We start from the raw sequence: 11,579 nt of genomic DNA on the forward strand, positions 1-11,579 counted from the left end.
ATTCCAAACAATGCTTTAATTCAATGACAAATCACTGTTTATGATTAATTATTTTTTAAACAAATAAACCAAACCCATAGATAAAACAGTGATATGAAAGGGGCTAGCTTAAGAGTGAATGTCTCGACTTTACCTATCCAATTGCTTCAGTTAATAAATACTGGAATCATGAAAAGAACAACGTTTGTCTCTCAAAGTTCAAAGGGTGCAGTGTTCTTTTGTTGTGTCCAATACTTACTTACAGGTGATTAGCTTCATACGAGTTCTTCAGTGAAAATATGGCACTGCTTTAGGGGCGCAATATTCTTCCTCTGAAAAACTAGTACACATTTACCCATGCAAAGATAATACCCTTTTTATTACATACGCATCTACACGTATAAATATATTGTAAATATCATGAATTTGTTCAATAACCTGAATAAGATTGGCAATACTGGACTGAATAAAAAATAGTGCAATAACACACACTGAATTACGTCACGCACCCGATATGAAAATCAGGCGTCAGTGTATGGAAATATATTGACGTTTCCGGTACCATTGTAACTTAATGGGGAATAGAAACGAGTATGTGATAAATACATTTATTTGATATAAAAGTTGGCGGCACGGCCCGCTAATTAAAGCTTACAGAAATCAGCGCGTTCAAATCAAAATAAGACAGTAAGACATAATCAGCAAGATACTTTACCGGTTCGAAACTATAATTTATGTAATACTTTTTACCCTTATGTGTAAAATCATATTCTTCACTCACTGCTTCAGCATAAAGATGGTAAGTCAGTTTCGGCCATACTTTAAATTAACACATCGTCATTTGTTCTTAGGTATGTTCACTAAGTGCTTAATACATGTTTGATTTTCACATGAGGTATTTTTTTTTAATTAGATGTTCCTACCCTGGCTGCTCAACCAAGATAGAGTAATTTAAGCATAAATATAAATTTGATAAGTATATTTATCCTGGAGAATGCTACTAGTCTAAGAATATTGTATTATATTTGTCAAGGATTTGTTTAGGAATTAGATGTTTAACCGAAATTCATAAGAAATGCAAGTTTGTAAAATTATCATTACTTCACTTTGCTTATCTTTATTGTGCAATTGGAAATAAAGAAATTCCGAAGCTATACGAAGTATTAATACCTGTCTTTTGGTCAAGATTATTCAGACATTCTAGCGTATGTTTTTTGTTGTTGTTTTTTTGTATTTTCAACAATATAAGACCATCTTAAAAGGTGATCACTCTCAAATTTCTAAATTTTCAAATGTAAATTTATACTCCTTGTATTTATGATATGACACATTATCTTTTGTAAAATTGTGACTGTCATTTAATGTTATGTTATGTTATGGCGATCAGCTGTTAGCTTAAATTAAAGGCATTATGCGCATCTTACTGGCAAAGTGTGTTTTTGTCGGTCGCTGGGCATTTATATGTGTTAAATTAACGATAATGCCACATAAGTATTTGAAGCTGATGCTTTAAAAAAATCGAAATCGGACTAATGAAATAGTAGTTCTTTTCTTCAATCTTCTACGCAGTGATCTCCCTTACCTATAGGTAGAGATTTCTGTAGTTGAAGAGAATCAACTCCTGCATGCAGGTTGACTTCTCTAAAAATGACTGTCCCAGTCAAAATAAGAAAAAGTCATATTTTGAAACTTATTATTTCGTACTGGTAATAGGAAGAGTTTGGTATATTGGGTTAAAAACTATAATTTCCTCCGCCCTTTTTACACACACATCTATTTCACCTTGGTTATACTTGAAAAATGCGCATAATTCCACTTAAAGATAAAACGTATGTTCTGTTCTGTTCTTTTAGGATATCCCATTACCTGTTAACTGGGAATCTGATAACGCAAGAAACTATTAAAATCAAAATTTATATTCCGCTTTTTAAAACATTTTACATAGCAGCAGGAAGTACAAAATTTTACTAAAACAAAATATAATTTCTAATACGGATTTAATTATATGTAATGGAATATAAATCTCTTATAGAATATAAAAGTGAGAAAAAAAAATGTATAAAAGGTTGTTTAAACGTGTTTGGCCTGCTATAAAGTGGAAAATGAAGGAATTTATATTCTCTTGAGAAATAAATCTATGTTATTTTTCAGTAGGTACGCATGAGCTATAATTTCTGCTTCTGTTACTCTAATCCAGTCCATATAATATAACGTACCTCGATTAATCACTTTCACGCACGAGTGGTTCACGGGTTGGGTCGTTTTGATCATTTTTATATTTCAAACCGGTTCATTCCTTCACAAATAACTAAGCAGGCAAGTCGACACTTCGTGTATAAAATATGTTCATCACATGTTTGAAGAGCTGGCGTTTTCCAGTAATGTTGCCACAGAAAGGAGGATGCAAGAAAAATGCAGATAAGTTTTGAACAAATTGTCTTTTTCCTTTACAGTGTATTTCATTAAATTAAAGAAGGGTGCAAGGCTGCAGTGGTTGGCCGCTGGGGCACATGAATGCATTGTGGTTTGGATGTTTTCATGTGTTGTTTGTATCCAACAGTCATTTGTTGTTTGCGGTATCAGGGGCTGGGTTCTTTTCGAGGGAAATCCCCGTTTCTATTGAAAAGTAGCAGCAATCGTCATTATTTGTTTGTTGCCGTTTTGTTGGGACGTTGAGTTTTGGTTATTGGGTGAAAGCTTTACATGTCTCATGTCAAAGCTTTGACACGTCGCAAAATTCTAATAATTTAGGATGAAAGCTTACAGTTTACACTGCTTATACAGTCAAAACTAAACGACTATCCTCAACGAATAAATGAAATATATTTGAACATTTCAAGACCGAAGGCATCAATACCTGCATATTTTACAACAGCATTATCGACAACATTTTATTTGTTTCACTACTGCCTTAGATATACACTCTATTACAAATGTAATGCAAAAATTTAAAAAATGATTGAAAATTTGAGAATGAATGAACGCATCTTTCTATGGTTGTTGCTACTAGCAGCTGAATACTTATAAAGCGTAATAATTTATCATGCTGTCCATTATGGTCATGTTGCTGTCGTTGCAGATGGTTATAATACTAAGTATACTAGAACGCATTTAGTAGATTTTATGTACAGAAAAGGTCGATGTTGGTGAACACGACTAGTGGTCAAGACGGTTCTTATGATGATATTGGAATGGACGATTTTGATGATGATCACAATGTTTAACAGTTTTATTACTGACATTGTTATTATGTCTCTAAGAGGAGATACTGGTCCAACGCACTCGTACAGGAGAATTAATTTTGTTTGTTTGTTTGTTCAAAAATGCTTTTTTACGCTGTCCGTGTTGATCACGTGAGCTATATAAAATTTATATGATCTACAATTTGCCTTTTAAAGATTTGATACTGCGGTAGTATCTTAAAATTCAAGCTCACTTCCTAGGTTGGCCACTAGATCTGCATCTTAAGTTTGGCGTTCGACTGGCCTTCTCTTATTATTGGTGTTAAGGGCGTGCGCTTCTTAACCGTTAGAGGGGGCCTTGACCTACATGGTCGGCCGTTCAACCAAATTCCTCGAATTGACTGTATCTTATATTAAACAGGGTTTACAACTCTTCGGCCAATTGGTCTTTGACCCGTCGAAAGTTGTTTATAAATGTGTACTTGTAGGTCAGTACAAATTATATATTTTATATATTTGTGGATCAATTTGCTACAAACCTCTAACATTTGGGTATGTTGAAACAGACATCACCCCCCTGTTTATGTCCTTGAGTGCCGCTTAGTGGACGCATTGGTCGAGAGGGCTAAGACGCTTTCCCACGGAGGTGAAGGCCCCTGGTTCGGATCCTGGCTACGCCCATTGCGGTGTGTCCTTGTGCAAGGCACTTTATCACGTTTGCCACAGTCGACCCAGCTGTAAATGGGTACCAGCAAACTGCTGGGGGTAAGGTATAAATGGTTTTAACTGTTCTTAAAATAGGGTCGCTCAAAAGCTCTGCAGAACTTATGTTAATTGTTTCAATTGTTTCACAAAGCGACGGTAAATAAAATTACCTTTACCTTTTACCTTTTAGTGCAGTTGATTGCTTGGAGGGTTAACTATTGCGCGGCACAATGTGCCCGATCCTCACCTTTGCACCCGTGTCTGTTGCGTACAATGTATAACTAAATAAATTTATCTGTTTGTAGAATAGTATTCTCCAGCATTTTGTGCGTTGGATATCAATTTATCTTTTCAGTTTTCCAGGTCCACATATATTATTAATTCCTCTGTGTGTGTATTTGTGTGTGTGTGTGTGTGTGTGTGTGTGTGTGTGTGTGTGTGTGTGTCCGTGCGCGCGTGCGTGTCTGTCTGTCTGTGTGCATATGTCCGTCTGTCACAAAGCTTGTCCGCACTCTAAGATGAACATTCCACATCCGATCTTCACCAAATTTCACGAAAATGTGTTTGATCATAATATCTCGGCCAAGTTTGTTAACTTGCCAAGTCGGCTCAGGCACTTCGGAATAAAGGCCCTTGAAACTTGTTTTTTTTATAATCAAAGCACTGAAAGTCTGATAAGGCAGTCGCGTTATAATCAAAGCACTGAAAGTCTGATAAGGCAGTTGTGGGAGACATGCGTCTTTTTCAAAAGCATCTCTAGTTTAAAAATATAATATCGTGGTTACTTACTAATTGTTCTAATTTTATAATTTTGATGGTATCCTCATGATGATGATGATGTTGATGATGACGTTGGGCTAGTAATCATACCTTTGAACGCAACATTAAAATAGTGTGATGATGATGACGGTAGCGGCGGTTATGATGATGATGATTAGACTATGCATTTTACTGTACATCGGGTAATAATTACAGCAGTACTATGTTGACCTTTCGAAACTGGAAATGGTTTAAAATTAATCATACATTAAGTATTAGATTGCGTCACATTTTGTCCATTATACAGCAGTACAATCTATTGTGGGTATTTTTTTTTATTTTAAGCAGATATTGAAAGTAAATTTCTTTTGGGCGATGGGTAAAGAAAACGGGCATGTGGACAATAGAAATTTATGCTGGTGTTGGGTAAAGTAGTTAAAATATGTTATTTGGTAACAATACCTGAAGGTAAGTAGTCAGGTAAAGGCTACATGTTATTAAACCGTTGTCTTCGGTCCCTTTTGTTCTACCATCTAAATCGGTTTATGACCACATTATTTATGTTAACGCTTTTTATCAAAAACTATTTTTATGTGGATGTTGTAGAAGCGAAAGATAAAAAGCCGATGTTATTTAAAAAGTTGTATTTGGTCCGTGTTCTACCGTATATGATACAGACTATACATTGGTTTATGCCTGTAATATCTATGTTTACGCTTGTAATTAAAATGTTTTACTGTGGCTTTTGTTAAATCAAAATTTCTAAGGAGGTTAATTTGATCGAACTGATTTGAACGGCATATGTCATACAAATGTTGCTTTCGAATTACGACTTTGACTGTGTTTTCAGTGCTAGATGGTGCCTGCGCATGCATGTATTATGTAAGAAAATATTCCGTATTACACTGTCAGTGGTTTAGTCGTACAGGAATTGCAGTAACATTGATTCTTGAATATTGCATTAGTATGGTATCTTAATGCCGCCATCTATTTAATAATTTTCGTCCACAGTGCCAAATCTAGGGCTGTGCGCTTTGTGACTTTATCGTAATCACGAAATCATTTATCAATAATCAACAACTGTGTAGTATTTCTATTATTTAGTTATTTGATTCCGAGAGGGTTAACCCAACATAATAGATAATAATTTTGATATTATATTTACTTTTATTTAGATGCTTGTGTATGCAGCTTCTATATCCTCTTGTCACAGGCGTTGTGCTGTCGATATATGTCATTATACCGGAACCAAGGAGGAAGCACTGTCGAGTCAAACAATACACTAGGAATAGAAGGGCAGCCTGAGAGCACTGTCGAACCATTTGGTGGATTGCATGAGACTTTGCTAATTCTAAATATACACTCGGAGTGGCAGGGTGGCATGACCTCGGTAGAGTTCTTTCACCTTAGACTGGTGAAAGTAAATGGAAACTTTGTCAGCAGGGTAAGCAAAACACTATTAAGTAAAACTTTTTATCTATTCAAATATACGTAATTACATACTTGAATAAAGGCTGAATTATAAAGTGCGTGTCTTATAAAGATTACCGCCTGACCTAATTCGGGTTAAATCCAACAAATTATGAGGGGAAAAGTAACTGCTGCATATTCTTGATTAGATAAAATCAACAGAAATAATGGCCAAATAGAGTTGAATATAACTTGTATTGCCATCTTTGAAAGTAAATTATCCGGAAAATCTGGTATTATTAAAGAAATGAATGCTTGCATGTGGCTATTCAGTAATTAGATACAATATTCAATGTACCATTTTATGGACGAATTTTATTTCATAAAATATTTGGTGGCCCTCAACATACTTTGTGCATTTCGGTATGGCATATTGTACACACAGTCATCAGTATAATTTAGGCAATTAGAGCAAAATCCATTATCATGATGTTGAGAATTCGTTGAGCATCTTGGCCTCGGAATTTCGTCAGCTGGATTTGCTAGCAGAATTTGAAATTTTGCATTCTCCTTCCATTGTCTAGTACATGTGTACTTATCATAAATTTAGAGCTTCAGCATCATAGCGTTGCCTATTTTGTTTCTATGCAATTTGGCTAAAACTCTATCATTTCATGCTTCATTTCATGATACTTCTATCTCATACAATATGCCATGATATTTCATTAATTTTCTGTAATGATATTATAATAATAAAAGTCACGGCCTTATCCCATTCAATCAGCATTTGTTATTTATTGTCAATAGTCAGAAGCGACAGACTGCTCTTACTGATATATAGTTAAAATCTAGGTCAGTTCTCGTCATGGTTAAAACAACATGTCTCTCAGAGTGCGGGCGAGTCTGTCGCTTCTTATTTTCATGTCCTACGGATTAAATAAAGCTTACTCCACACAGTCATTGTCGGATATAAGCCTTTTGAAATAAATTTAACCATTAATCGCTTAACGATGGCCCTAACGGGACACCGTACTTGATAAATATAAATTTTTTATTTGATAAAGAATGAAACATTTCAAAATTTTGAGAATTGGCATGATATCAATTCAAGGTATTAAAACTTCCTTGTGAAGTGCAGAATAAAACGTTATTTATATTTATCAACCGAAGTAAGGCAAGATCAATAAATCTTCCGGGTGTATCAAAGATAGATTTTTTTTGTACCTCACTGCGTTCGTCCGAATGGCTAAATATACCAACAACAACACGTATGCTGTAGAAATAGGATATGCTAGCTTCTATGTCGATTACTTAATATGCAACATGTACTATTATGAAACGTTTTATGAATTCAGAAGAAGCTTGCCAACAAACCATCATAAAAATTACTTTATTAAGTGCAGATATCTTTTGTACGGTGGCATAGGAAATATTTTATTTATCACATGCGCACGTGTTAGCTAACATGTGCGAACGTGATAAATAAAATATTTCCTATGCGCACGTGATAACTATCACGTTCGCACGTGATAGCTATCACGTTCGCATAGGAAATATTTTATTTATCACGTTCGCACGTGATAGCGATCACGTTCACATAGGAAAATATTTATTTATCACGTGCGCACGTGTTAGCTACCACGTGCGAACATGATAGCTAACACTTGCGAACGTGATAGTTATTGGAAGGGGTTCAGTTTTCAGGCATGCATATTTATTATAAGTGGAATGTCGACAATAAAGAAAAAATAAGAAGTAATATTATTGGAAAACTATATGATTTTAATGATATCATTTTTAACGAAATCTTAGAAGTTAATTCTATGGTCAATGCATTTTCTCTTGAAACGACAAAACCGTTGTTTAAGAATGAGTTCAAACAGAACGGCTCCAAAACGAGGCGTACTTTTTACAACAATGACGATTGGTTCGATGCGGAATGTAAAGTCTGAATATAAGAATGCGTTAAGGATTTTCAATAGTAGCAAGTCTGAGTATAACAGGGTATAGTTGTATTACTTAAGAAAGCGCTTTAAATTTACTGCGGGCATATAAAAGTGCACTCACGTGAGCTAGACAAGTTGAAGAATAAAAAACCTCAAGATTTTTGGAAGCATTTTAAATCAAAAACTAATAAATCGATCACAATATCCCAGTGTTGAGTCCAAATTTGCAGAATTAGGTAAAAAAAATGGTTCGAGGAAAGCAATGTTATTTCGGACTCACAGTTCGGTTTTCGAAAGGGTCGTAGTACAGTCGATGCAATATTTATATTACAAAGTTTAATTGAACATGCTAAAAACAGAATTTAAGATTGCCTTGCGCGTTAACCGACCTGCAAAATGCATTCGACTCGGCCTATCGTAATGCCCTGTGGTTCAAACTTTATGGTTTATGGTATGGGTTTCGATGGTAATATACTAAAAACGTTCAAGGCCGTGGTAAAACCATGTGTTGAAAGTTGTAACCTGTGCTCAGAATTCTTCGAAATATCCATTGATTTAAGACAAGGTCTTAAAAATTCACCGGCATTATTCGCCCTTTTCTTAGAAGATTTAGAACTATTTTTACAAAATTTAAATACACCAGGGCTGACTTTATATGATATATGTGTAATCATCTTACTGTTTGCTGACGATATGGTTATGTTTGGAAATTCTGTGTAGGATTTACAAAATAGCTTAACCCGGCTATACGAGTATTGTGAATACTGGAGTTTACAGGTAAATATAGAAAAAAAAACAACAAAGTGGTAGTGTTTCGGAAAAGGGGTCAAGTTAAACGCAATGAATGTTGATATGGTATTTTAATGGTCATCTTTTAGAATTAGTAGATGACATTATTTATTTGGGCGTTGTATTCAATTACACTGGTTCATTTGCATTGCATAACCAGTATGTAGTAGGAAAGGCACTAAAAGCAACATTGTTGTGCAATGTAAGTAAGTTTTAATTAAGACCATCTGTATCTCTCAAATTATTTGATTCGTTCGTTGGTTCAATTCTTAAATACGCCTGTCCAATTTGGGGATTCTCCAAGTCCAAAGAAATAGAACGTGTGTACTTGAAGTATTGTAAGGCAACTTTGGGAGTCAGACAAGGCACCGGATATGCGACCGTATACGGAGATTTGGGACGATATCCGCTGTTTATCTCGAGACATTTTCAAATTATTAAATACTTGTCACAACTTCCATCGTCCAATAACATACTACTAAAATATATTTATAATGATTCGTTTAACAAATGCTTAAATGGTAAAGCTAACTGGGCTAGAAAAATCAAGCACTTAATATGTCAGTATGGCTTTCCGGGCGTCTGTAATTATCAGGACAATGTAGATTCCAAATAATTCTTTCAACAAAGGCTTATAGTTTGTTACGTGCAAAATGGCGGGCAGATTTACAAAGTAACAATGTTCTTAACCATTTATATTTTTATGTAAAGAATGAATTTGTCCCAAGTGACTATCTTTACGTTCTTGATACAAAAACTTTACGTCAGGCACAAGCCAACGGGTTTCAGCGCATAAGTTGCGAATTGAAACAGGTAAACACGGTAGAAATCGTATCGAAAGGGTCGAACGAATCTGTCAGCTATGTGAGTCGCGTGACATAGAAGACGAGTACCACTTTGTCATTAAATGTAAAGTATATGAGCAGTTACGACACCAATTCATAAAAAATATTATTTTTATAGACGTCTCGGTACGTACAAATTCATTCAGTTACTCAAGTCAGAAAATATAATTGTTATAAGAAATCTTGCTAAATACATTCTTCAGGCTAATAAGAAGAGAAATGAATTATTGAATCATGAAGCGTAGTACGTAGTATGTTTGTGTGTGTACGAGTTTTATAATTACATGAGTCAATAGCTCTTAAAACGAGAAATTACACTTTACTATATTTTCGACGTTACAGTTCATTCTCCAAATCCTAACTTTATTATTTTAAGTTTTTTCTTTCCATTGTGCTTGTTACAACAAGAGTCATTAACTATTTAAGCAAGTACTGGTATGATGAAAGATCATTATATGTAACAGATGTATTAGAGAAAATATTGTTTGTAGACTTATCGATAAAATATCTATTTTGAAATGACCATGCACATTATGAATATTGTATGAATGTTTTGTACCATAAGGTACTTGTATATGTGTACAAGTTGAATAAACTATGTTCTACGTTCTATGTTTTGTTTACCATGATCTTGATTATATCACCGGCGCAGTTGGTAAAGCGTAATGATTACAAACCGTTCAATACGAGATTACGGATTAATGTTTGACTTATTTGTTTTCATTGTTTCTGCATTTTTAATATTTTGCTGCTTTTATTTCAGTTTAATTCATGTCACATAATTTCAACTTTACTTGCTGTGTTTGTTGACGACCCTTCAGCTGTGTAAGTCTCTGAATCAGATGATGTATCGGAATCCGAGTTAAGATCGATGACCACCGGTGCTGGAAGATCGTCTATAGCAGTATCTAACGTGCAATGTTTATTGAAACAAACCATTGATTCTTTTTTTTTTAAAATGTTAACTTACCAAGGCTCGAACCTCGAAAAGCGAGTTTGTTAAGCCACCGCCATATCCTTTAGGCCATGCATTCATTTACATTCATCGATAACGTATACCGCTTTACTATGTATTAAATATATGTTCCTACCCTTTTTGGCGAATAAACTGTCTCGCATAAATAAGTCACGGCTCAAAAAACGTGGTCGACCTTATAGGTAGAGTTTTTTATTAAAATAAAAACTTAACAATCCTTGCAATTGAACTTTGCAGTTATGGTGGCTTACATTTGTAAACAACTCCTGTGGTCTGAAAACGACCGTAATCTTTTTAGAAATTCAATAACAATTGTTTTAGTCTGAAAGGAAAAACTAACAAAATGTTTTACACAAATGTCTTTGTTTATGAACAAATTTTTTGAAAACTTAAATCATTTGGTTTGACAGATGCATCTTTTCGGAGCATCTATGTGAAATTTCCTGATTCTACGTTCTTTCTGAAAAATAAATTCACGTTGGGGAAACGGAAACCGGATATTTGGTACACGGTATGGTTTTTAAACATTTTAGCTCACCTGTCATGTAGTGACAGGGTGAGCTTTTGTGATCGCATTTGTTCCATCGTCCGTCGTCGTCCGTCTGCCCATCGTCCGTCCGTTCACAAGTTCTTGTGAACACGATAGAGACCACATTTTGCAATCAATTTTAATCAAACTAGCAAACAACTTGTATTGGCATGGTTCCGTTCAAAACTGGCCACATCCCATCATGGGTCCATGAGTAATGCCCCCCCCCCCCCCCCCCCCCCCCCCACCGCTCTGTAAAGGGGTAAGGTGTGCTATTTTGACTTTTGCAGACCTATACATATTTCATTTATGATTTCTTTGAAACAAAATTGCAAAATATCTTTAGCAACAATATATCTTGGATTCCATGATAAAATCGTAAGATCCAATAATAGGTCCCTGATTGACCCCTGAAAGAGCCAAAATTTCTTAATTTTACCTTGTGAACATGATAGCAGT

At 34.9% G+C, this 11,579-nt stretch overlaps 1 protein-coding gene across 1 annotated transcript in view; it reads left to right on the top strand.

Annotated features, from left to right (window-relative positions):
• Window positions 1-10,444, top strand: part of LOC128555951 (uncharacterized) — a 43,981-nt gene extending 33,537 nt beyond the window's left edge. Inside the window, exons 4-5 of the mRNA XM_053539797.1 lie at window positions 5,817-6,069; window positions 10,379-10,444. Coding sequence (XP_053395772.1) covers window positions 5,817-6,069; window positions 10,379-10,444 — 319 coding nt within the window. The remainder of the gene's footprint in view (window positions 1-5,816; window positions 6,070-10,378) is intronic.
• The last annotated feature ends 1,135 nt before the right edge of the window (window positions 10,445-11,579 follow it).

The sequence above is a fragment of the Mercenaria mercenaria genome, chromosome 3, assembly GCF_021730395.1.
Source record: "Mercenaria mercenaria strain notata chromosome 3, MADL_Memer_1, whole genome shotgun sequence".
Lineage (NCBI taxonomy): Eukaryota > Metazoa > Mollusca > Bivalvia > Venerida > Veneridae > Mercenaria > Mercenaria mercenaria.